The following is a 27,962-nucleotide window of genomic DNA, read 5'->3' on the forward strand; positions in this document are numbered from 1 at the left end:
CTCACATGCAGAGTTGGTCCTACTGTTTCTATAGCTAATGCTCATTGAGTGCTATATGCAAGGGACTTTTTCAAGGGCTTTACATGGATTTACTCATTTCCTCCTTAGTCGGACATATTATCATCCCATTTTGCAGGTGAGGAAACTGAAGCTCAGGAAGGTTGCCTCAGGTTAATAGCTAGAAGGGGGATTCTAACTAAGCTGGAATTCTAATTTGGGCATCGGGCACAGAGCATTTCACCCTAACAACCATCCCCACATTGTCTATACTGTTAGCACATAGACCTTGTCAGTTGCTTAATCTTAGAGTCTCATGAGGATTTTTTTTTTTTTTATTGGTCATTTTTATTATACTTGAGTAATAATTACTCAGTTGGCACACTAACTTAGCCTGAAGAAATGACCCACTTCCCAAACTGCACGTCTGCGAATCAGAATCCAAGATGTTCTGTGTTGGAAGGGAACTTCGCCAGCCTTCTCTTTAGTTGTGACTGGACCAGTCATATCCCCTCTCTAATCGTATTAGCATCTTGCTAATTCACTTACTAGATCAGATGTAGCTCCTGTTTTCTAAGCTTTAAAACCATCCTTCTGAAATACTGCACAGCTCCTTAACTATGGCACCTATGAAGGTATTTTGCATCAGATATGTTTCTAATAGCAATTTGTGTCAATTCTTTCAAAGGGAAGTAAATGTAAGTTTCTTTTTATGAAACAGAATAAAGAATATGGAGATTCTGTAAGAGAAGTAATGATCTCAGTAGCTTTTGAGAGTGAAACTAGGAATTAAATACAATTGCATAGAATTTATCTCTATAAGTTGAAGTCGATTTGGGAACTGTCTTACTTAACTTGGGGTGCTGTATAAAATGCTGCAGACTAAGTGTCTTAACAGAAATTTATTTTCTCATGGTTCTGGAGGCTGGAAGTCTGAAATCAGCGGGCATGGTTGGATTCTGAAGAAAACTCTTTTCCTGGTTTGCAGATGGCCACCTTCTCACTGTGTGTTAACATGGCCTTTCCTTGGCATGTGCCTGTGAAAGAGAGAGAGAGCGAGAGGAATCTCTTCTTCTTCTTATCAGGTCTACAATTCTATTGAATTAGGACCCCATCCTTATGAATTCATTTAATCTTAATTTCTTCCTAAAAGCCTTAGCTCCAAAGATAGTTCTATTGGGTATTCAGCTTCAACATATGAATTTTGTGGGGGATACATTCAGTCTATAAAGTACTTTTTCCCCCTGATTAGTAAAATAAAATTCTGAACTTTATAAAAAACACTTATCACAGCAAATTTACACTTAAGATAGGAATAATAACCCAAGAAAGTTTATTTTAAAATATAAGCCATCAATTACCGATACTTGAATTTCTAGATATAGGCCATAACATAGAATTCTATTTCATTCTTAGCCTACTTCAAGTTAAACTGATATGTAGTTTCTAAATCAGATTGGACTTGAAATTGCAAAGATAATCAATGTTTCTCTTAGTTGGTGCCTTTTCCCCCAGTCAATGTAAATGCAGATGACTATGGTAATTAGGGTGGGTGGGAGGAGATGAGGATTAGCTTGGGTCCCTTCCTGTGGGACTTCAGTTGGGGGTTAGGGCAGTGAATCAGGTAGGCTGTTAATTGGGGGAAATGATATATTAAGTGCATTATATTAAGTGCATTTGTGTCAAAAAGACTTAAGGTTCAGATGAATACAATCGACCCATTATTCCTACCACCGCTCAAATGATATATTCATATCTCCACCTATAAGAGGTTTGGTGTTGACTTTGCATTACTTCTTTCTACTTGGAGTTTCTTTAGATATAGCTTTTAACTAGATTTCTTAGAAACACTAATATTTGGCAGTAGCAGGGTACAGTGGTTTTAGAAGCATAATTGCATTGGGTCCTGGGCAATTTAGGGACAGCCATACCTATCTCAGAAGGCTAGTTAGTAAAGAGATTTATAAGCATGGATAGTTGGGATACACTTTCCCAAGACAACTTATGCCTTTCACTTAACAACTTGTATGACTATGTAACCTCTTAGACTTCAGTTTACTTATTATTATTATACTTATTTATTATTATTATAATTATTATATATATATTATTATAAATATAATATCAGTTTACTTATTATTTTACTTATAATTATATAAGTAATAATAATACCTAATACATAGTGTTGTGAGCATTATATTAAAAATACGTAGATATCTACATATATGCCTGCATATGCACATCTACATATGTATCTATTTACAGGGAAATATCCTTTCACTTATGACCACTTAATGCTGTTCTTATTACTTCTGATTTGGGGTTAAAATTTTTTATTTCAAACTCTTGGTAGATACTTTTATCACAGGTCCAATTTAGTTAAATTTCTATGTAGTTCTTTTTTTTTTTTAATTTAACATATATTATTTATTTCGGGGGTACAGGTCTGTGACTCATCAGTCTTACACAATTCACGGTGCTCACCATAGAAAGTTTAAAGTTATAGAAGAAATTATAAAATTAATTTATAAAATTGGATTAGTCAGGTAAATTAACCAAGGTTGCAAAAGATATGTCTTATCTGGCTCTGATTTCTTTAATGAGTAAAAATGACTTCTTTTGAATCATAAGACTGCATCTATTGTTCTGTTATCTGGGGGGAAAAAAATCACATGCTTTGGACTTACAATACTAAAAATAAATCATCCTATTTTCTATTACAATAGACTTAATCACTAAGACATTTCCCTCCTTTCTTTAAATGCAAAAAGAATATGTTACATACCCATATGAATACTAAAAAAACCCCAGTGACAGTCTGTATTGTTATTTTTCAGGTGATCTGACAAAATGCTTTACAATGCCAGATGGATTATCTAATTTAATAATATATTTATAACAACAGTGTATATGATTAAAATTAAAAGATTATTATTGATTGTAAAAGCAAATTTAAATTATAATTCTTAAGATAATCTCAAACTTACAGTTGAAAGGAAAAATACAAGAAACTTTATTTTCCTGAACCATTTAGGACAACCATTCCCATCACCCCAGAACACTGTGATGTGTATTTCTTACAAACAAGGACATTTTCCTACACAACTAAAGTATAGCCATTGGATTCAAGGAATTACCACAAATATATCACTAACACTTACTTGTCAGACCCCATTTAGACTACCAATTGTCCCAATAATGATTTTGTAATAAAAGGCTCCAGCTTAGAATCACAAGATACATATAGTTGTCAGGTCTTTTTAGTCTCTTTCCCCCGAAACAATCTTCTCAGTCTTTCTTTGACTATCCAGATCTTGACGCTTGAAATTTAAAGGCCAGCTATTTTGTAGAATGCTCTTAATTTGGATTTGTCTGATGATTCCTCATGATTAGATTTAGATTGTGCATCTTTGGCAGGAATATCACAGAAGTAATGTTGTGTTCTTGTATTCTATCAGATGGCACACAATTTTGATTAGTTCCACTATTAAAGAAGCTCACCTTGATCACTATATTAAGCTTGATTCTGCAAAACTTCACATAAAGTTCATTCTCCTTGTAGTAATCAGTAAGTGTGTTGTGAGCTGGTACTTTGAAACTGTCTTACTACCCCATTCCTCACCAAACTTTCAATTTATTCATTTATTTGTACCTGAATGGACTCATGGTTTCCTATATTATTCAGTGAGTTGTAGTTGGTCCCTACCTTTGTTGTTCATTTTGATATCTATATTGATCCCGATTGGGCCATGCAGGGAGAACCATTCCTATGTACACCATCCTCACCCTCCTTAGGGTTTTTTTTTGAAGATTTATTTATTTCAGAGAGAGAGGGAGATAGCGCACAAGCAGGGGGAGAGGGAGAAGCAGACTCCCCACTGAGCAGGGAGCCCGATGTGGGGCTCGATCCCAGGACCCTGGGATCATGACCTGAGCTGAAGGCAGACACTTAACAACTGAGCCACCGAGGCACCCCCCTCCTTAGGGTTTTACACCCTACTCTCTGCTGCCTTCCTACGGAGCAAATGTCCTCAGCCTGCTGGGGCTCTAGTACGCTCATCTGGGCCACTGGCACAGATGCCTACCTTACTCTTCTCTACCTAAGAGCTTTAGGACTAAGTTGTTGGAGGAGGATAGGAAAAGAAAAAAGAGCCCAAATTATAATTTTACAATAAATTGTGTGGCTTTAAAATTCTGCAACTTAAAAAACGCATCAAGCTACTCTTAGACAATTCATACCTCTATTTGAGCACGCTGGTCATAAATTGCTTTAAAATTTCTTTTAAATAAATCATCTTAGCACTTGTCTCTGGGTACCTCCTGAGTCGGCAGGAAAGAACACTGAGGGAGGATCTAGTCATTCGAAGGAAAGAAGACTGTGATGGATTTCTGAAAGGCTTCTTTCAGAAGCCTTACAAGTATGCAATTTAAAGTGTCTGTTCACTAAAGAAAATAATAGAGCATGGAATAAATGAAACATCTTTTTTGATTATGGGGTAAAAACATTCCCTTTTAAGGCTATAAAACTGCCATGGTACAACCAATTTAAGACCTGTACATTTTCTGCTGTTCAAATGTAAACTTCAACCCTGATCTGACCTTAGTTGGGTGTATACTGTTGAAGAAACCTGTCTGCACACTTTGAGAAAATGTCCAGACAGGAGGGAGGCCAACCAAGTGAACTCAACTTTCTAAGGCTCCCACCATCCTGAATGATCCGTAGTGTTCTCTGGCATTCCAAACCTATACTGCCTTGTGATATCTCTTCTACTGCTGCCTCATATCAATTCTCCTGCTTGTAAACATTTTTTGTTCTTGCTTTGTTTCATCAACGAGGCTGTAAACAATTTGATTATACAGATAATACATTTAATAATTATTCTTTTTTCCTACATATCATCCAAAAAAACAGTAGTATGTAATTATAGAATGAATCAATGGTCTAATCAATCAGGTAACTCAGGTACCTGGTATTAAACATTTGTTCCACCCTAAAAGCCCTTGAGCTTGGGTTTTTCAAGAAAGAATGAAAGAAAAAAAAAAAAGCTCTTGCTTTTAATGATCTTATTTTCACTTGTTATAGATTATGTAACTTAAAAATAATTATACATTTTTCCAATTTTATGTAAGAAAACCATCATGACATTCTTAGGAAATTCATCCCTCTATTTGCACATATGAGTAGAAATTGTTAGGGCAGATGAGAGATTTCCCCATATTTGTAAAAAAGTCGAGAAACAATTGTAAAATCTAATATTCCTACCCTGCCCCAAAGAAAATGCTTCAACATCATCAGATATTTGGTACCGTTAATGAAAGAAAATTACTAGTGTCTTAAGGCAAATACATAGCTTCACCCACCATAAAATTTGTCTGTTTTTCCAACTTACCTATACCAGTTATCTTTAATCAGAAGTTCAACAAATCTTGAGTATTATTACATGGGTGACAAACAGAACATCTCTCCAGAACATGAGTTAGAGTACAACATTCAGCATCAGCAAATGCAGTTTTGAGTCCATTTTGAGACAATGAGTATTTTACATAAAAAGATTGAAAGTATAACAACAAAATTGTGCACTTTTCTTTCTAAATGTACTCTTTTTCTATCAGTGACTACTACTAATAGTAATTATACCAGATGATGAGTTGAGAATTTAATATTATAAAACAGAAATCACACCCCCATCATCTCCCTGCTTAGACCTTCTAATCCTCTTTGTGGTCTACCAGGCCAAGCATGACATGCTCCCCCAGCCCTTCTCCCTGAGCTCATTTCTTATTACCCATTCCTCTGTTTCTTTATAGGTTCTAGCCCCTGAGAGAGCCAAGCTCGTTTCTGCCTTTATGCCTTTATTTGTGCTATTCTTTCTGTTTTGACTGTTGGTAGTCCAAAGTGTGGTTTGATGCATACAAAGAGGTGCACTCAGTCACCTGTTTTGTGGGCTTTTTTTTTTTTTTTTTGGTATCCGCTCCTTCTATCTCAAATTAATATGCTTTGTAAGAAAATAGAGTGTTTTCTATGCAAATGTCTAAAGAAGTCCCCTCAGATTTCTTCCAACCAGATTGCTGCCCTATATAGGAAGTCTGGAGTCCACTCCCTAAGAGGTCTTTCCCCATTTCTCCACAGCTGGCTTCATCGTGCAAGGCTCAGGTCAAATGCCACCCCTTCAGAGGCATATGTCATATTCTCCTTCCCCACTCGAGTCACTCTGTCCTTACTATGTTCCTTACCATGTTTTGTTTTCTTCATAACACTTGTAATGATTTGAGATGAATTTATCTTCATTGTCTTCTACTCATCATTTACGTTTTTGCAGTCAATTATAAACACAATGAGAGTGGAGATTGTGTCTGTTCTGTCCCTACTATGCCCCCAACTCCTCCAATTATGCCTGATACACAGTAAGCACTCAAAATCTATCTGTTTAAAGCATAAAAGATGATTCTTTTGCTTGACAAAATTGGATACTTGGCCCAATTCTGAACCAGATGAGTCTAGCAACTATATTTAGCAATCCTATGACAATTTCAATTGCCCTCTAACGAGTATTTCTTCAGAATATTTAAATCTTGCTCTATTCATAAAAAGATACCTTTAAAGGGGCACCTGGGTGGCTCAGGCGGTTAAGCGTCTGCCTTCGGCTCAAGTCATGATCCCAGGGTCCTGGGATCGAGTCCCGCATCAGGCTCCCTGCTCAGCTGCGGGCCTGCTTCTCCCTCTCCCCCTGCTTTGTGCTCTCTGTCTCTCAAATAAATAAATAAAATCTTAAAAAAAAAAATACCTTTAAATAAAAGCAAATGAGTGGGCTAGAAAATACAAAATCATATTTATTAGAACTCTACTTTTAGACCCAATTAATCAAAAGAGCAATTTCCCTATCCCTTTTCCCAGGCCTGTGATGGCCCCTCCATTCACCCCATCCATTGCTCAAGCTAGAAATTTGGAAGTTATATGAGGTCTACACTGTTGCCTCTTCTCATCCCCTACACATTCAATGAATCCTACTGATCATGCCTCCTAAATATTTTTCTAGCCATTCATAATGGTGCCCACTCAAGTTCTGATCTCCTCATGTCTCAGCATGCACTCGATATACTTTGTTGAATTTGGGATATTCCCTATTTTTAAAACAATTTTTCTTTTTTAAAATTTTTTTTTAAAATAAAACATGTTTAATTGAAGTATAGTTGACATATATTAGTTTCAGGTGTACACATAATTTTTTCTTTAAAATGTAGTTTAATTTCCTCACCTTTTTGCAATATTTTTCAAGGAAGAATCATGTTGAAAATCAGGGAAAATTATAGATATCACTGGTAAAATTATACAGGCCTTTAAGCAAATAGATGTCAAGTATAATTATTAATTTTTAAGAAAATACATTGTATTTCCCCAAAAGGTCAAAGAGATCCCTGAGATACATTAATGTTCAGAGAATTTGATAGATTTTTTTAAATGACATAAAATATAATTGTCAACAAAACTAAAATATCATGTGAGCTCTTCGTATTTGCTATAGATTTGGAAACTATAAAGTTGTTTTAGTTTCATATTACAAGTTGTACTGAAGAAAATAGTCTGCTGCTGTTGGGTGGTAATGTAGTATTTTAAGAATTAAGAAAAAAAGTTAAAAGCAAAAATTACTTGAGGGTACTTCTCATGACAAAGGCAGACTATATTTCAAGTAATATTGGAAGACACAGTTGTAGCAATATGGAACTAAATGTATTGTGGGAAATTCACATTGCTCAAGTGGTATAATTGGCTGTTTCATAGAACTATTACTTGCATATAATTATGATCAACTCCAGTTTTGCACCCAAATATTTGTTTTCATCAAAGAGTAATTTTGAATGTCTAGATATTTGTAGTATTAAAATACTATTATTTTATTTACTTGCTCTGCTGGTAGATTGAAAGGAATGTTTGGATGTTTTGTTTTTTAAATTTATTTGAGAAAGAGAGAGAGCATGAGCAGGGGGTAGGGACAGAGGGAGAGGGAGAAGCAGACCTGGGGCTCCATCCCAGGACCCTGAGATCATGACCTGAGCGGAAGGCAGATGCTTAACCCACCCAGGAGCCCCTGTTTGGATGTTTTTGATGTGAAGTAAATGTATAGAAAACAATGGACTAGTTGAAACAATTTATAAATTTACATGCAAATGAATTGAAAAACCCAGTATTGTTATTTCAATTATCTGTTTTGTTTTTTTTTTTTGAAATGTACAAGGAAGGTATACTTCTTTAATTGCAAAACACCTAATAAAGTGATAATTTTCTTATTATGAAAAAACTCAATATAAGAGCACAAAAATACTATTACTTTTGGCAGTTGATTTTATTTTTTTGGATTTTAAAATTGTGGTATGGCTTGTTTTGCTCTTTGATTGAAGTGTGGACCTACAATACTATATTAGTTTCAGGTGTACAACACAATTATCCAACATTTATATACTTTGCGAAATGATCACCAGGATAGGTGTAGTTACCATTTGTCACCATACTAGTTATTAGAATATTATTGACTATATTTCCTATGCTGTACTTAACATTTCCATGACTTATTTTCTAAGTGACAGTTTTAGTTTTAATCCCCTTCACCTATTTCGCCTGCCTCCTACCCTCTGCAACCACCAGTTTGTCCTCTGTATTTATGAGTGTGTTCCTGTTTTGTTTGTTCATTTGTTGTTTTTTAGACTTCGCATTTACGTGAAATCATACGGTATTTGTTTTTCTTTGTCTCGGTAGTTGATTTTAAAACTTAATTGATGTGAAAAGAAACACTAGAATCTACAAGTTAAGATTTGTTGTGCCATATAATGGAATTTGACAAGGCTGAAAAGATTTCAAGTCCTAATGAGCACTGTATGAATGCTAACAGGAATACCATGGGGAATGACTGCGCTTGCCAGAATTGGATTTGGAAGCAGCAGGAGTAATACATCCTGGCAACCAGGGTCTGCTTGTTCTTTCAGAGTTGAGACTTGAACAACAACAACAATATAAACAGAGACACATACTCAACGACCTCACACTTCAGAATCACTACATTTTGCTACTTGATCTTTCAGAGCAACTGGTTCTCTTGATTTGTTCCTGAGAACACAATATTCCTTCACATTTCCTTCTTGACCCTCTGCCCTCTGGCTTTCTTCCCCTCCACTCTAATCACCTCCTTACTGCTAAGCCTACCACTCTTGCCTCCCTCCATGCTCATTTCTTTTTCCTCATTTGCTCCTGCTCATCACTATTTCCTTCTGGGTTTCTTAGACATCATATGTTCCCCTTTCCTCTTTGCTTCCCCGGTTAGTCTGTCTTGGCCTCCTCAGCTGAGTCCTTTAAGTTGGACTCCAAGCCTCTCAAGTTCCAGCCCCACCCCCTGTAGCTGATTCTGTTGAGCTCCTCAGCCCCTGTCCCACTTCTTTCCCAGATCCTCAGCCCTACACTCCAGCATTCTTCATTCATTGAGCAGTTACTTACATGCCAGGCAGTTTTACAAAGAGTTTCACACAAATCACCTCGTTTATACCCCACAGTAACACAAGGAGATTGGAATTACCAACGCTATTTTTTGGAATTTTTTTGAGAAAACTGAGGCTCAGAAACATTAAGTATCTTGCCTAATTTCTCATGCTTAATAATTGTGCTGGGATTTGAATCCAATTGAGTCTCACTCTGAAACACTACAGAATATTGGCCCCCAATTTGTTAAGCATTCATATCACAGCCTTGGCCTTATGCTGTGATTTTCCTCATCTTCACCTCATCCATAAGATGAATTTCCATCTTGTATGGCCCATCTGGTGACTGGATTCCTCTATGTCTGAGCTACATGGTAACTCACTTCTCTTCCTCTCAGCCCAGCCAAGGGAGATTAGGGAAAGATGGGAAAGAGAAATGTATGCAAAGTCTAGTCTTTTTCGTACCTACCAGGCATTTGATGAGCAGAGTCCTGTCTTAGAATGACATTCCTGAGAGTATTTCTCTTTTGCTACAGCTTCTAACTTAAACAACAACAACAAAAATTATAGTATCAACTCTAATTTCTCAATTTTATTCATTCTTTCTCTTTCTTTAAATAGAACTTTACTGAATAATATGCATACAACAAAATGTACTTTTTTAAAAAAAGATTTTATTTATTTGAGAGAGAGTGAGAGAGCGCATGAGCGGGGGGAGAGGCATATGGAGAGGGAGAGGCAAACTTCCCTGCTCAGCAGGTAGCCCAATGTGGGGCTCGATCCCAGGACCCTGAGATCATGACCTGAGCTGAAAGGAGACACTTAACTGACTGAGCCACGCAGGCACCCCCAAAATGTACTTTTTAAATAGATTTTATTTATTTATTTTAGAGAGCGCAAGCACGTAAGCAGGGGGAGGGGCAGAGGGGATGGGAGAGGGACACGCAGATTCATCACAGAGCCCCACATAGGGCTTGATCTCATGACCCTGAGATCATGACCTGAATCTAAATGAAGAGTCAGCCTCTTAACCCATTGAGCCACCCAGGTGCCCCCCAAAAATGTATTCCTTTTTAAGTGTACAGTTTGATAAGTACTGACAAACTTTGATACCTGCAACACACACTGCAATCCTGGCATCAAACACATCCCCCTAAGAATCCCCTTCTGCAACTTTGCAGTCATTTCCTCATCTGTACACAGTTCTGGCCCTGGGCAATTACCAATCTGTTCTTTGTTACTCTGGGTTAGTTATGCCTGTTCCAGAATTTCATATACATAATCTAGAATGTACTCTTATATCTGGCTTCTTTTCTCAGTGTAGCATTTTTGAGATTTATACATGTTGTATGTATTAGTAGATTGTTCTTTTTTGCTGCTGAATAGCATTCCATTGTAAGGATCTATCACAATTTGTTTTGTCATTCATCTGTTGATGGATATTTATTTCTAGGTATGCCTAGTCTCATTCTATTTTTAATTTAACTTTTTTATTTTGAGATATAGATTCACATGCAGTTGTTGAGAAATAATACAAAGAGATTCCATATATCTTTTACCCAGTTTCTACTAATGGTAAATTGTGAAAAACTATAGTAGAGTTTCCCAACCAGGATATTGACATTAACACAGTCGCGATGCATAACATTTCCATCACTACAAAATCTCTTATGTTACCATTGTATAGCTAAATCTACTTCCCACCCTCGCCTACTTCTTCCTTAATCCTTGGCAACTGCTAATCTATTCTCTATTTCTCAAGAATTATAAAAATGGACTAATACAGCATATATCCTTTTGAGATTTATTTTATACTTAACCTAATTCTCTGGAAGTTCATTCAGGTTATTGTTCCTTTACATTGCTGTGTAGTATTCCATGAAATAGTTGTACCACAATTTGTTTAACCAATTACTCATTGAAAAATATGTGGGTTTTAGATTGATGAAATCCAATTTATCCATTTTTCCTTTATGGATCATCATTTTTGGTGTCATCTAGAACACCTTTCCTAGTCCTAGATCTTGAAGGTTTTCATCTGTGATTTTCCTAAAGTTTCACAGTTACAAGGTTTATGTTTAAACTCATGCTCCATTTTGAGTTAACTTTTCTCTAAGTTATGAGGTTTAGGGCAATTTCTTTCTTTTCTTTATTTCTTGCCCATGGATGTCCAATTGCTTTAGCACTATTTGTTGGAAATACTCTTTCCTCCATTTAATTATTTTTCTAACTTTTTCCAAAATCAGTTGGTCATTTTCCTATATTTCAGAATTCTCTAATCAGTTCCATTAATCTGTATGTTTATCCCTCTGCCAACAGCACCCAGTCTTGATTACTATAGCTATATAGTAATTGCATAGTATTGATTCCTCCTACTTTTTTCTTCTTTCTCACAATTGCCTTAACTATTCTACCTTTGTCTTTTAAAATACATTTTAGAACAATCTTGTCTATACCTATAAAAATTCTTGCTGGAATTTTGATAGAAATAGCATTAAACCTATATATCAGTTTGGGGAATATTGACATCTTTACTATACTTTTAATCCATTAACCTGTTTTATCTCTTCATTTATTTAGCTCTTTGATTTCTTTCATCAACATTGTATAGTTTTAGGCATAAAAGTCCTATAGATGTTTTTGATAGATTTTACTTCATTTAATTTTTTGAGCAATTGTAAATGGTATTGCACTTTTAATTTTAGCATCCACTTGTTCACTGTTAGTATATAGAAATATAATTGATACTTGTATCAGTGTTTATCTTCCATTATGTGACCTTGCTGAACTCACTTAATAGTTCCAGAACTTTTATTTTGGAGATTCCTTGGGCTTTTTTGTGTGGGCAGTCATAATCCCTACGAATAAGGAGGCAGTTTTATTACTTCCCTTCCAAACTGTACTTCTAGTGCTATGTTGAATGTGAGGGCTAAGAGCAGAAATCTTTGCCTAATTCCCACTCTTGGGGGAAAAGCATTCAGTCTTTCACCACTAAGTATAATGTTAGCTACAGTTTTTGTTTGTCTTTTGTTTTTTAATAGATGCTCTTTATCAAGTTGAGTAAATTCCCCTCTGTTTCTATTTCTCTAATTTCAATCAGGAATATATGTTGTATTTTTCAAATGCTTTTTCTTCACCAATGATGTGATTGTGCGATTTTCTTCAATCTTATATAATAATCATTATTTAATATTTTTAAATATTAAATCTGACTAGCATCCCAGGTCACACTTGGTCGTGATAATTCTATTATATTTTTATACTTTTTTATTCTTGTATTCTATTTGCTAATATTTTGTTAAGGATTTTTGTGACTATATTCATCAAGGATATTGGTCTATAGTTTATTTTTGTACTCTGTCTAGTTTTGGTATCATGGTAACACTCATATAATAAACTTAAATATTTCCTCTTTTGTTTTCTGGGAGAAACAGTGTAGAATTTGTGTGAATTTTTCTTTAAATATTTAGTTGAATTTTCCAGTGAAACCTACTAGGCCTAGAGATTTCTTTCTGGGGGGTGTTTAAGTTACAAACTCACTTTCATTGTTACAGGGCTATTTAAATGATCCATTTTGTATGGGATATTTCGTGATAAATTTGTATTTTTAGGGGAAGTTTATCAAAGTTGCCAAGTTGTGTGTCAAGCTGTGGTATTCCCATATTTTTTTAATGTCTGCACTGTCTTTAATTATATCTCATTTCATTCATCATATTGATAATTGGTATTTTTTTGGTCAGTTTTGCTAGCGATTTGCCACTTATATTGATCTTTTCAAAGACCTCTTATTTCATTGATTTTGTGTCTTATATCTCATTAATTTCTGTTCTTTATTATTTCCTTTTGATTGCTTTGGGTTTTATTTTCTTTTTGGCTCTTCTTCGAGATTCCTGAGGTGGGAGCTCAGAATTTTATTTTTTTTCCATTTTCTAATTAAGAATTTAATGTTATAAATTCCCCTCTCAGCACTGCTTTCACACTGAGTTTGCCTTGTTCCCCATCTTAGGGGAGAAAACATTTGGTCTTTCAGCATTAAGTATAATGTTAGCTGTAATTTTTTAATAGATGCTTTTTAGTTGTGTTCCCTACAAATTTTGATGTATTGCATTTTTATTTTAATTTAGTTCAATCTATTTCTTTTTAATTTCCCTTGAGATTTCCTCTCTGACCCATAGATTACTTATGTCATTCATTTCCAAATGCTTAGGTATTTCCTATTTTCCTTTCTCTAATTGATTTCTAGTTTGACTTCACTGAGGTCAGAGAACACATTCTATACAATATCAATTTAAATTTTTTGAGGTTTCTAGTATGACCCAGGATATGCACACTTGAAAAAAGTATGTGTTTTGCTATTATTCTGCTATTATTGGTTTTATAAATGTCAATTGGAGCCTGTTGGTTGGTCATGTTGCTGAGTTCTATACCCTTGCTGATATTCCATCTAATAGTTTTATTAATTGTTGGAAGAGGGATGTTGATGTCTCCAATTATATTTTTAGATTTATCTCTTATTTTTCAGTGTTGTTTTTGGTGCATACCTTGGTGGATTTACCCTTTTATCATTGTACAACATCCCTTGCTGTCAATTTTCTTTGCTCTTTCTTCTAATCTATTATTAATATGGCTACTCCTGTGTTTATATGTCTTTCTTCATTCTTTTACTTTCATTTGCCTATGTTGTTATATTTGAAGTGGGTTTCCTATAGACAGATTAAAGTTAGGGTGTGTTTTTTTTTTTTTTTTTAGATTTTATTTATTTATTTGACAGAAAGAGCACAAGTAGGCAGAGTGGAAGGCAGAGGGAGAGGGAGAAGCAGAGTCTCTGCTGTGCAGGGAGCCCGACACGGGGTCCTGGGATCATGACCTGAGCGGAAGGCAGCCACTTAATCACCCAAGCCACCCAAGCCGCACCTAGGTTGTGTTTTTTTAATTTTATTATGTTCTGTTAATCACCATACATTACATTAGTTTTTGATGTAGTGTTCCATGATTCATTGTTTGCGTATAACACCCAGTGCTCCATTCAATATGTGCCCTCTTTAATACCCATCACCAGGCTAACCCATCCCCCTGTTTTTTAATCCAGTCTGTCAATCTGTGTGTTTTGCTTAGTGTATTTAGACCCATTTACATTTAATATAATTATTGATATTTTAGGATTTAATTCTATCATATATTTTTTTCATTTCTGTGGGTTACTTGAATATTCTTTAGAATTTGTTTCATCTACATTTTTTTAGTATATCACTTTGTATACTTTTAGTTGTAGCTGTAGCTATTACCTTATATGAACATAACTTCCCCATTTACAGCTGTCATCATTTTGCCAGTTCAAGTGTAGGAACCTTACCTCCCTTTATGTCTTATTACCCCATTTAAAACATAATCGTCTTAAATATTTTCCCTATATACATTTAGAACCAAATCAAATGATATTATAATTTTTGCTTCAAGCCCCGAACTTAATTTAGAAAACTCAAAAGAAAAATTTATTCTTCATCCATACTTTTGTATCCTTACTACCTTTTTTTTTAGTGTTTTGAGATTTTCCTTTTACATTTTTCTGAAGGCATAAAACCCCTGAATAGAAATAGTTTTGTAGTGCAACTAAAGAAATGGACTGGGAGAGCTCAACAGGAAGCCCTGTGCCTGCCCCAGATCCCAACAGTAAGATGCTCTTATCCTAAAAAATGCATGGTTCCTGCTCACCAAACTAGAAGTGACGGGCTCTTGTGAATGGCAGTGTACACATAACACAGGCCATCTCACAAGTTGCTAGTGTTAAGAAATGACAGTGTAGACCAGATGCCCTTTCAACAACTCATCTCCTTTATAGATGTAAGTCAGAAGTTCAAGGACAAGGGCAGGAGAACTGAACAACATGAAATTAAATTTATGCCAGGTTAGTGGAAGAGAGGCTCAAAAGTTAAGTGAATACTTCTTGCAGAGGGGTCTTCAAGTTTTACACACTATTTTCATGTTTTGTACCCCTCTGCTTTCCTTTCCAATCCTTCATTTCCATCAGAATTCATGCCATTATTCCTGATTCTTCAGATGGAAACTCAGTCATCATTGACTTTTCCTTTTCTCTTCTCCATCGTACTCACACACCACATCTGGTAATTTCTTCCTACAAATTATTTCATGCTTCTGCCTCCTTATGTTACTGCCACCACCACCACCACCAATTTTTGTGCCAATTTAAGTGCTTTCTATATTCATGTCACTGTTTTTGGAGGCAAGGGATAGAATAAGAGAAATATTTTTCCATGATTAGGTACTAACTTTAACCAATCATCCATTACTCTGTTCCTGTGCATATAATTGAATACTATCCCTGGTTGAGAATATACCATATATTCCTAAATCAATCCCACCCCAACCTCCACCCCTACCCTGGCCACACACACCTGAGAACAAAAGAAAGCAGTAACTATGAGAGATGACACCACCTCGGCAACGTGCATTATAGTCTGTCTTAGACCATTATCTATGGCTGTGTAACAAACTGCCCAAGAACACATAAATAACCATGATTTTATTTTCCTTATAGATTCTCACACAAATGTCAGCAAAGATGGTTTATCTTTGCTCTATGATGTCTGAGGCCTCAGCTGAGAAGACTCAATCAAGCAGCTGGGAGTGACTGGAATGATTGGGTATTGGGATCAAAGTCTTCTCCATGTACTTGTCTGGTGTGTGGGCTGGTAGGATTTGAATGGATAGAGGCACTTTGGCTGGCATGTGTGCACTCTCTCCACCACCTGCCACTCTCCCTGTCTCACACACACCACTAACACCTCTTTTCAGGGCCTTGTGGCCTCAAGGTAGTTAGCTTCTTGCATAGTACCTTTGAACTCCAAGAGCAAATATTCCAAACAAGATGGAAACTATGTAGCTTTTTATAACTTAGCCTTAGAAGTCATAGTGTACCACTTCTGCCATATTCTGTTGGTCAAAACAATCACAAACCCTCTCAGATCAAGGAGAAGAACCATAGATCCCAATTCTTAGAGAAAATTGGCAATGAATTTGCAGCCGTGTTTTAAAACACTGCACAAGCTCCCAATCACTACTTAAAGCTAATCTATTTCCTTTTTCCCAGTTCCATCAATCTGAACAATCTGTCTAGAATGTGGAAAAACATATTGCCAAAGTTCCTAATGAAATATTGGTTATTTCCACTCTGACATCTTTCTACAACTTGTCTCCTTTATCCTCATGATCTAGTATGACCTCCTTGGTTCAAATTTGTCACAAAGTTATTCTCCATTTCATTCCCCCCTCCTCCCACTTCCACCCTCTGTTGACTGTACATCTCACCCTTTTTTTGCTGTGTGTTCTGGAGACACAATTCCTTCTAAAGGAAGCTTCTGCACACTCAATCTTCTCTTACCAAAAGCTGCTAACAACTACCCAGTAAAATATTTCCCTCATTCTTCTCCCCATAGAGGCCACTTTTATATTATTACCCTTACCAGAGAAGGGATAGGTATTCTCCTAGCTCCCCACTGCTTTTGATATTATCCTTCCACTGCCTAGTCAACTCTTTTTGAGAGTCATAGTAACTAGGTCTTGCTAGTTGCCCTCTTCCTCTTTGCTGTCATCCACTAACCTTCATATCTGTCCCTGTATTCTTTTTGTCCTATAATCTTCCTGTCAGTGACCCATCCAATGCCCTACCCTCACAGTGAAGTCTCTCCTCTACTATGATGGCCTTTACTGCCATTCAACTTCAAAACCCACAGCCACTCCTTCCCTAGATGCCCCCCTTTGTCCTTTTGAGGTCATCCATCTACCCCAATTTCTCCATGGACCTTATTTCCTTTGGAATTATCATGCAGTCTCTTTATAACTTTTTCTGTCTCTAATTTGTCTTCTCCTCAAACTACTTATTTTCCTCAATGTCTTCACCAAAACAATTTAGTGATCAGAAATAATTACTATTTTTATGAATTTAAAATTCTCTCAAATACCAATCATTTCTAATCTCTAAATGTAACAGACTCTTGATGGTTGTTTCTGTAACAAGTGACACAGACTTACCTCTTCACTGAAACTCTCTTCTGAGATGGATTTCTTCAGGAGGCTGTCCTGGATCATCTACGACTCCAATTCTTCCTGCTCGGTATTCTCTGTCTATCCCAGTGTTGGTATTGCCCATGGTTTACCCCTTACCCTAACTGACATTTGTAAACGGACAATTCCCAAACTTCTATCTCTTGCTACAACTTTGTCCTGAACTCTGGACTGGCATTTGTAATGACATACTCTACCCTTCCAACTGGGTGTCTTTTGAGTATCTCCAACTTAGCAAGCACTGCAGTCTTAAATACTACCACCACCACAGGGAGACATTGCTAAAACACATTTTGCAAGAAAAGAAGTAATAATGATGGCAACTGATTTTAAAAGAAAATAGCAAATGTGAAATTTTCAGTCTATGCACTAAGGTATTTCAAGGAGGCAGAATTTTTCCAGATACAGGATGGATGCTGATCATTGCACCCAGTATCTTCAGGGATAGGCAATACTTTCAGCTCATCTATCTTACTGGAAATGCTGTTAAAGAATATTACCTCTCTGTGTTCTTATGCTAAGCTCTGTAGGCAACTTTCTGATTTATAATTAGCTTGAAGAAAAAGGCAGATGTCTGTTATTGTGACTGGGATATAGCCCCTGTATATTCATAAACTGGCATCGAGTTGGTAAATGATTCTCTTATCACAGTTTGCTTGGTGTGAGTCAGTGTCCCAGAGTTGGTGAACTCTAGCTGAACTGTTGAGATCAAGTTTCTGTATCTGCAGAACTGAAGACCAGACTTTGGATTGTGGCAACTGAAAATAGACTGTGAACCTGAGAGGTGAGGCTCAGCTAAGGAGGTCAGCACACTCTTCTTGTTGATATATTTTTAGCTGCACACATTTTGATTTACATCTCTTTGTCCCACACAGTGCGTATCACAGTGCAAAGCATCAAAAGGTTGAATACTTGCTTATTATCTGACTCAGCTATTCAATGGAGCGTGCAAAAGAAAATATCGTATGCATTCAGTTTCAAAACGAGAATTTGTCGGAGATCCACAAAGCCTTCATGGCATGGAAGAAGATTAATAATAATAGAAACAAATAGTAACAAAACAGCACATGGAATGGCAAAGTCCTTAACAGCCTAAAAAACCTGCCATTTATTGAGTATATATTTTATGGGAAGTGCTTTGCATTTTCTATTTCACCTAATTACCCCAACATCTCTGAGCTGCAATTATGCTCAATTTATAGTTGAGGGTGCAAGCAACTGCCCAGGGTACACAACTAATAAGTGGTAAAAGTTGGTTCAAACCTAAGGTATTTTGACTGCAAGGCTGATTCTCTTAAACACAGTGGACATGTGCTGTTTTACTATTAACTATTCACAGCAGCAGGAATAGTATGAAGAGCTAAGCTTCAGAATTTACATAAATATAAGTTTCAATTATAGTCTCTATAACTGCAAATAGCTATCCTTAGATATACGCTAAATACTGTTTCTTTGGGAATTCCAAATGTAATTTTTTAATTTTATTATGTTAATCACCATACATTACATCATTAGTTTTTGATGTAGTGTTCCATGATTCATTGTTTGCATATAACACCCAGTGCTCCATTCAATACATGCCCTCTTTAATACCCATCACCAGGCCAACCCATCCCCCAACCCCCCTCCCCTCTAGAACCCTCAGTTTATTTCTCAGAGTCCATAGTCTCTCATAGTTCGTCTCCCCCTCCGATTCCCCCCCTTCATTTTTCCCTTCCTACTATCCTTTTTTTTTTTTTTTAACATATAATGTATTATTTGTTTCAGAGGTACAGCTCTGTGATTCATCAGTCTTACACAAATGTAATCTTAAAAAACATTTAAAAAGATGCATATAACAAAATTGAAAATGAGTACCTCCTTGTTTATTTAAAAGTTGTTTTGAAAAACATCTCTCATCCCCTATTCCTGTAACCCCGCACCACCTTGTACTGAGTAGTATATTTTATCTTTTTTGGCCAGGTCCTCAGAGAAATCAAATGATTCCAAGGAAATAAAATGTACTTGTGTCCTGGTCACAGTAGACATGTAAGTAATGTGTTATGTGCATGAGTATAAGCATGTGCATGTGTGTGTATTTCTGAAATGAAAATCACAAAGCCTTGCTGAGTTAAGGAGTCTGATCTATTTTGTTTTGTGCTCATAATCCACTAATGGGTCAAGATCTACAGTTTGAAGAGTCCTGCAATGTGGAAGGAATGTTTTAGTAGGAGTGAGAAACCTGAGTTCTTTGCTAGCTCCATTTTTGAATAGAAAACTTTGCTCTCACCAGCAAACCAAGGTGATAAGATTAAATCGATTATTTCCCTGGCCTGTGTTTCAATCTATCTTCAAGGATTTCCCACCTTGACGCTGGTTATTTTTCCTCATCAGGTAATCAGGAGAAGCAGTGCATTGCTCCCCCATGTGCAGGACTGACTGCCCCCACATACCTCCTATCGCCTTACCTCCTTATCTGGGTCTATTTTTAAGGGGCTGCAGTACTGTCAGCTGCTCCGCCCAGGGGCCTGACTCCATCCACAGATCGGTCCCAGCAACAATGCTGGTTGGAGATGTCCGTCCCCAGGGTCCACCCCAAAGCAGTATAACCTTACAGGGTTAAAACAAGTAAGCACAGTATTAACATGGATTTCTAGTGACATCTGTTGTGTTTTTAATGCCCCATCCCATCAGACTTCTAAACCATAACAGATCTACTTTGAATTCAGGGCAAGCTTTTTACATGTGTAACTGGAAACTCTGACCATATCTGGGGGCAAAATTATAAACATTCTGAAAAGAGTATAAGCTTTCCAGTTCATTAAAATAAGAGAATTTAAAAGCAGTATATTTACTTGCAGAGAGAAAAGGTTCTCTGACTCTAATCCCAAAGTGCTTTTGAAAATCAAAACATTCTCCAAGCTTTATGGTAAATTCTTAAATCAGAAAAATGACTATCTGTATTTCTGTGTATGCACTAAATAAACATACATATATACACACCCACAAAACTCTACCATGCTGATGTTAATAAAGGAAGATGCCTATGAAGGCAGTTTGGATAGTATAGCTAACTAAGGAATTAAAACTGAGTGACATACATCATAAGGGCTGCAAGTGATTTACACTTTTCTACCCCCAGGATTCTGTGATGGGGCATGTGTCTCAGCGGACAACCAGAAAACCCAACACAGGACCATTATGCACCTACCTTCTCCACTAAGGAAAAAAAGGTAATGCTGTAAATATGCTTCCATTCCATTATATACGTTTTCACTACACAGGACCAGATATTTACTTTTTAATTAACTTGAAAGAAGCAGGCAATGCAGGCTAATGGATAAACAGAAACCACAAAGGATTCCTCCATAGATAAAAATTAGAGAAAAGATTACATAATGATTCTGTATTTTTCTCCTCAAATAGTGATAATATTATAAATTCTCTTGCACCAGAATTCTTTAGCACTTCCCTTTTTACAGTCTAGGCCACACCTTAAGAGATACATACTATGCCACCCAGAATAGTATGTGTCAAAATTTGGCGAAACTTCTGAGTATTAACACTCTAATAACATAGAAGCCATCAGATCACATTTCATAGTTTTATTGAGACTTTTTCATTTGTCTATAGTAGGTACAATTCTGATGATCATGATCATATCAAAGCTCTCCTATTATAAATAGCAGATAGTAAGTTGACCACATGCCTTAGACACACACACATACAAACACACGATATTGTACACTCCTGCATGCAAACTTAGAGGAAATACACATTCCTTTTATTAAAAACAATTACGTATAATAAGTCTGGAATTTGTTAAGCTACCAATGATTTAGATAAACCTGAGAAGGCTCAAAATGTCAAGTAACACTGTTTCGATAGTGTTCATTCAATGAAACTGTTAATCACAAAGAAATCTAGTTCAACTATATTAAAATCACATAATATAAAAATAAACATTTTTGCAAAAACACTAAACATACTAGAATTCAAAGTCACAAATTTTGATATGTAACATATTCCCCTTCATATTAATTTGTAATGATGTGTATAATACAATGTATGACATAATAAAAATTGTAACAGAGTTCAGCAGCCAAATCATTTACAGTTATCACTATAAAACTTGAAATTAAAGTTACCAACTGAACAACAAGAACATTAAAATAGCAGTGTTGAACTTGCTGGTAGCATGTTACTTAGAAACTACATCTCAAAGAGCTCAAGATTATATTCTTTCACCTTAAGAAGAAATACAACACAAAAATGTAAGCAGAACTGAGGACAGTAAGGGATTGTATCAGCTGCCTCTTTTCTCTCTCCCCCATCCCCCCTAGTTTTTCCTCAAATTCTAATCTATCTATAATGCCCATCCCTTCTGACTTCTAAAATGTAAGGGATCTACTTTGAATTTAGGACAACCTTTTGCATTGGAATTGGAAGTTTCAACCATATTTGGGGGCACAATTCTAAAGGTCTTGAAAAGACAATATAAACTTTTCTATGTCATATAAAATATAGACAACACAGATCTAGTCTGGCAAAGATATTTTGTATTTACTATTGAGCTTATGATAGTTTGATACCACAGTGTGTCTGTATAGAGAACCCTAAAAGGTGAACATGCAAAAGCACTTCTAGAGAAAATTAAGCAAAATATACAATAACTCATTTTATCTATGCATCACATTACATAAAATACACTAGTGTGACATATTATACATTGTAATAAATATAATTTACATCAGCATATTTGATCTTTCAAGAAAGCCTTTTAATCTGTACAACTGAAGAATTGTGAGCTTCATCAATAAATACGATTATGTTAGTTGTAAATTGACCAGCTAAGTTAAAGCTTCAAGAGATCCCTAACTACGTACATATCTTCATTTTCCCTAGTCCAATTCCAGCTGCTATAAGCACAGACATCTCTTGTATCCAAAAGCAGTTTACTGTACTGTCCGAGTAGATTGAGAAAACTTATAGGTCATAGATCCAAATCATAATTGGTGAACTTTGTGAGAATTTCTAGCCCAGGACTGCAATGGAAGAGTCCTGGAAAGTACAGTAGCAGATTTCATGCACCTCTGGCTGGCTGTAGTTTTAATGTTCTACCACATCCCCTGAGGTCATCTAACCTTTTTAATCCATGGAGAGTGGTGTTGAAAGAGTCAAGAGTTCCACAGTTGGCCAAGTGTCAAGGTCGTGTTTTTAATGCTGAATCCTACTCTCTACTGTATGTCTTCTTGGTTTGTGTTTATATCATTTCCATGCAAATGCATAGTGATGTTTAAAGAGTCAAAGACACCAATTGGTGAGCCCAAAATACCTTAAACTTGGCATAAGAATCATTTTGTAGTGTGAAATTTAGTTAACTGATAAGTTCTATAATTTTAGCAGTTTTTTCATCAAAATGCCAACAGATTTCTGCCTTTACTATTAAAATACCTACTTACATCATCACATGTCATCAGATTTCCAGCCAGTAGATCACTGCTTCATCTTGACCCTCTGTGTGTTTTTACCATTAGCACAGACTCTTCCTGGAGACCTCTTTGTGCCTAGAAGGAGTTGGGCAAGATCATTCTTGTTACTATTTGGCATGTATTCACACATTGTCATTGTCCACTACATGATGTAAGAAGAAGAAACACTGGAAAAAAAACATGCCAAGAAGTAAAAGGGGATTTCTAGGCACTGTCCACTTCACTGGTCCACAGTCCAAAAGAAAGTTCTCTGGGAGCTGAAACACAATGTATGTAACATGTATGGTAAACCAGGCTGGCATCCTGAGACCTAAAAGGAAGAAAACTAAAGTGAATGGTGAGGAAATATTATAGAAATGTATACCATTAGCTTATGAGTTCAAGGATGGTACAGGCTTTGAATTTCCATTTTGGTTAATGTGATATTAATCTTGTGTCACTGAGCATGATGTTTGACAAGGATCATACAGTAATGACATATTTTATACTTTTCCTTTTAGGATTCCACACAGACAATGAATGCTATAGAGGACCCTAACTGAGAACCTTAACTAATCTCTTTCCTCAAAACAAGGTGGTGTAGGTAAGACAACCAGTTATGGTTTCTTTTTGATTTGGCTCCTATAATTCTGTGCATTAACCCGAACATATAAAAAAAAAAAAAATCACTTTTAGTAAGGCTTAACACTGCTTTTCTTCATTGATTTTAGGGGCCAAAGACTGGATAAACTGAAGCAAGTCTAAGAAGAAACTGAAGGTCTCACAAATCCACAGGCCACCCACATACCACAGGAGCTGATTAAGTCCTGGATGTCCTGTCGCTGTGTCCCAGAGGTGTTCTTGCCTTAAGACAGACTCCAAATTGCTTTACTTACAAAGTGCTTTCCAACAAGTTATTCCACCACCAGTTGCAAACTCTAATGCTGGCTTTTTTGAGGCTAGTTTTGACAAAAATTCCTTTGATACTGTATTTTAAAGTTAAAAATTGTGTTACCTTACCTTATTATTCTACATCCTTAGAATTTGACCATTTCAATGGCTAGAAATGCAATAGCCAATATTATTCATTGAAATTCAATATTCATTTAAAACTCTTATTAAAGTTACTGAAATATTTAGTGAAGTTTTCATTACTGCCTGGCAGAGGGAAAAAAAAAAAAAAGAACTGACCAGTAGTCTTCTCTTTATTAGCAGTCGGATTTGTAATCTCCCCAACTTTTTAGTGCTTGTGGTATCTTATGTACCACATAAATTTAATTCTCTGTATTTCCTGTTCCCATATATTTGCAGCTTTTTTTCTTTTAAATGTGAGGATATAAGATCCATTATAGGATTATAGCTTTTCATTCTATCAACACAACCTGTACAAAGTCTGTTGCTTTTTTTTTCATATTGCATTTAGTGTTTTCCAACATTTTGAAGAGGCAAAAGAAGGCCTTTATAGCATTTTAAAGTCCTTATTCTAAAACTGTCTTCTCAAAAAACAAAAAAGCCCCATCTTTTCCCCACTCCTTGTTGCCTCATACATTTGAAAATACGTTTGCAGCCTATGCATGATGAAGGACTATTAACCATTCTCCCTCTGATTGATAATATCATCCTCTTGGCCAACATTCTTCGACCCTGGTCTGTAATATATCTGATTTTTTACATTGTCTTTGCAGCTATCAGTGAGCATTTGTACTGCAACAAAGACTCCTAAGGCAGTGCACAGCCGTGGTGCAAGTAAATGTTCTTTATCACAGGAAGTCTAAGAGTTCACAGTGTTTACAAGGAAAGTACATGAACTTTGATTTTTCCAAATGCAATTTGCCTGTAAGATAATATATGCAGACTTCCACCACCATATATCTAGCACCTAAGTTTTCTAGAAGTGACTGGGTAATAATCACTTTCTAGGTTTTTAAATTCATTGACTTAATTTTCTATTCAATTCTCCAAAGAAACAGCCTGCTACCACCTATGCTTCTAGGACCAAAAGAGACACCCAGCTGAGATCTCTTCACCTGATATTGAATGGAGTTTAGTATTTTTGCTATACTTTGAGAATGTGGAGTCTATTCCTACCATAGATCACTGAAAACTCAGTTTCCTTGGAGAAATTATTAATATCAAAATAGCTCTAGTACTCAAGTGCACTTTAAACAGAAAAGCTTGTAAATTTTAAAGGCAGATAAGAAAGTAAATGTTTAACTAGGATAGTATAATTTTATTTTACATACTTCTATTTAGAAAGGGAGGCCTTGAAAGTGAACCCAAACAAGCCAAATGTAGGGGTGGGTGTTTTCATTTTTTTTTTTTAAACTATTTTCTTGGACTTAGTTTTCTCTAAGCTTACTAGAAACTTAAAGGGGAAAAAAGCACTTGGCTCTATTAAGCATCCTACCATGTTACAAAAGTGGGTGTTCGGTGATTCTTGCATCCTCACAAGCTTGTATCTCCATTCTGCTTGAACTCAGATAAAATATTCAGGGTCATGTCTTCACTCTTGGATTGCAAATTTGCCTCACTTCTTCTGGAAGCTTTCCTAGTGGCTCTGGAGAGTCTCCTCCTGAAAGTATCTCCTGCCAAGAAATAGAGAATGGGGTCCACACAACTGTTGAGACTTGCTAGACCTCTTGTCACCTGATAAGTGGCATAAACCCTGTCATTGAAAGCACACATTTCTGGGGTCTGAAAATCCAGCCGGGCCCTCAAATTCATCGTTTTCATCACATGGAAAGGGATGTAAGAGACAGCAAAGACAGTCAGTACAATAATCACCAGGTAAATGGATTTCCTCCTCAGAGGTGAGTTGTCCAGATCGTTGTAGATCAAAGCCCTCACAATTAATCCGTAACAGCCCAGAATCAATACCAAGGGGACACAGAACATGGCCACGGTTGTGCACATGCTGTAGATGAAATAACTCCGCAGGTACTCGTCGGAGGTGGTGTCGTAGCAGGTGATGGTTTTGTTTTTCCGGACCTGGGTGCCTGAGTAGAAGAAGATGGGGGAGATGCCCACCACCACGATGAGCCACACCAGCACGCTGATATAGACCGCGTTCTTCTTCTTGAGCCGGCCCAGAGACTTGAGCGGGTACACCACGCCGCTGTACCGGTGCGCGCTGATGCAGGTTAGGAACAGGATGCTGCCGTAGAGGTTCACATGGAAGATGAACCTCTGCAGCTTGCACATGGCATCCCCAAAGATCCAGTCCGTCTTATTGAAGTAGTAGAAGATGAGCGCGGGCAGAGTCAGCACGTACAAGAAGTCGGCCAGGGCCAAGTTGAACATGTACACGGAGATGCCGCTCCACGGCTTCATGTGGAAGACGAACATCCAGATCGCCACGCTGTTGCCCAAGAAGCCGATAATGAACACCAAGATGTAGACAGCCGGCAGGTAGTAGAACTGGAAGCCCGTCTTGGTCAGCGAGCACGCGAACGAGGCTGCTGCGACAGCAGCGGTGGAGGCTGCGGTGCTGTTCCTCCAGGGCAAACCCTGGCCGGCCAGGAAGGTAGCGTCCGTCCCATTGGGGACAGCCGGCCACAGCACCTCGGTCATTCTCTCCTTCCCCGACTTACGCGGCGGCTCCTAGGGGCAAGTAGCGGCGAGAGGGCGGCAGCGGTGAAGGGCGCACCGAGCATCGGAAAAGCGAGGGAGCGGAAGGGAGCGGGCGCCTGGGATCCCCACCGGAGGGGACACACACGGGCTCACCCACACCGGCTCCAGCCCCGCGTTCGCCGCGGGCCATGAAATCTGCTCGGGGCCGCGACCAAGCCGGGCTGGCTGCCGGGCCAGCAACTTCCCCGTCCGGCTGGTCAGTGCCGAGGTTACACAACCGGACGCACAAGACACAGCCACCGACAACTTTCCGACTGCGCTTTCCCGAGGGCTCGCGGGTCCTCACGGGAGAGCGGAGACCGTACTGGGGGTTCAGCGAGGCGGTAGAGCCCAACTCGCAGTACTGCGTTCCGGCATGGGGAAGGCACTCCCCAGCCTTCTTTCCCCAAAGATCAACTTCCTTTGGGCATCTTCTTTCTCCCTACCTTGAAAGCAAGCAGCTCATTTCAGGGGGCCCGCGCTGCTTCCTTCTCGGTCCCTGCGCTCGCTCAGCCTCTGGGGGCCATCGGAGCGCGCGTTACTGCAGACCCGCGCGCCTCTGGATCGCGTAGTGTTCACCCTCAGTGCAGCTCAGGACCCCTCCTCAAGGCCCTGCTCCGGGGAGTGCGGGGGGGCAGGCGGCTCCCCGCGAGGATGGGCGGAGTTTGGGCACCCGGGTGAGTCCGGGCTCCCAGGAGGCTAGGGGCGTGCCTCGGCGGAGCCTGCCCGGCTGCCCGCCAGAGCTTTTCAGAGAGTCCGCCTGGAGCCAGAGGAGTCTTCTATGGAGCAGATCTTCACGGTGACCGGCAGCGCTCAGCCTCTGCCCCTCCGCCGCTCCCAGAGGCGTGGAGGGTGAGGGGGCGCCTGGTCCGCCTGGCTGCTGGGGAGCGATTGGCCCGTGAGCGCTCCTTCGCTCTTCCGCCAGCTATCCGGCAAAGTGAAGTTGCTGACACACAGGAAACCCTTCTGACTGCTCACAGCCTTTGCCTACAACCCTAGAGCCCACGGGTCCAAGACAGAAGTCTCTAGGGCCCTTAAGAACCACGCCAGGTGTCTGCAGGTTCCAAGCAGCCAGCAGTCTCCAACGGGGAACGCCCTGCTGGTGCAGTGCTCCTAGCTTCACGGAGACCAGATTCCAAGCACTTGCTGGAACGTGCTACTTCAAGAGAGCAAGAGCTTTCGAAGGGTGGGGAGGGTTGGGAGGGAAGTGGGGAGAGAGTCTTTCTGCCCTTCTAATCTGCTTTTTACTTTTTATTTCAATATTTTTTCTTAATCAAATTTCAGTCAACTGAGGTTATTGGTAACTTATTTTCTAAAAGGGCCTTGTAAGCATATTTGTCAGTATTTCACATTGCCTAG

At 37.9% G+C, this 27,962-nt stretch overlaps 1 protein-coding gene and 1 long non-coding RNA gene across 3 annotated transcripts; one reads left to right on the forward strand and one right to left on the reverse strand.

Annotated features, from left to right (window-relative positions):
* The first annotated feature begins 19,465 nt into the window (after positions 1-19,465).
* LOC116634916 lies at positions 19,466-25,394 on the forward strand. The gene is made up of 3 exons (XR_004300078.1): positions 19,466-19,572; positions 20,666-20,756; positions 23,516-25,394. It is a non-coding gene; the product is annotated as an uncharacterized LOC116634916 (long non-coding RNA).
* Positions 21,120-27,490, reverse strand: P2RY1 (purinergic receptor P2Y1). 2 transcript variants are annotated; one of them, XM_032408412.1, is made up of 2 exons: positions 25,402-27,490; positions 21,120-23,090 (listed from the first exon to the last, which is right to left on the reverse strand). In XM_032408412.1, the coding sequence occupies exon 1, from the start codon at positions 26,562-26,564 to the stop codon at positions 25,440-25,442; it is 1,125 nt and encodes a 374-aa protein (XP_032264303.1). In that variant the 5' UTR covers positions 26,565-27,490; the 3' UTR covers positions 21,120-23,090; positions 25,402-25,439. The 2 variants fall into 2 exon arrangements, with proteins under 2 accessions (XP_032264303.1, XP_032264302.1); XM_032408411.1 differs by having other exon boundaries at positions 21,120-23,325; positions 25,402-27,489.
* Positions 27,491-27,962: the final 472 nt, after the last annotated feature.

This window comes from Phoca vitulina, unplaced genomic scaffold (assembly GCF_004348235.1).
Source record: "Phoca vitulina isolate PV1807 unplaced genomic scaffold, GSC_HSeal_1.0 scaffold10, whole genome shotgun sequence".
In the NCBI taxonomy this organism is placed as follows: Eukaryota; Metazoa; Chordata; class Mammalia; order Carnivora; family Phocidae; genus Phoca; species Phoca vitulina.

Excerpts from the sequence above, each read along its gene's own strand:
- P2RY1 (XM_032408412.1), bottom strand. The coding sequence starts at position 26,564 with ATGACCGAGGTGCTGTGGCCGGCTGTCCCCAATGGGACGGACGCTACC.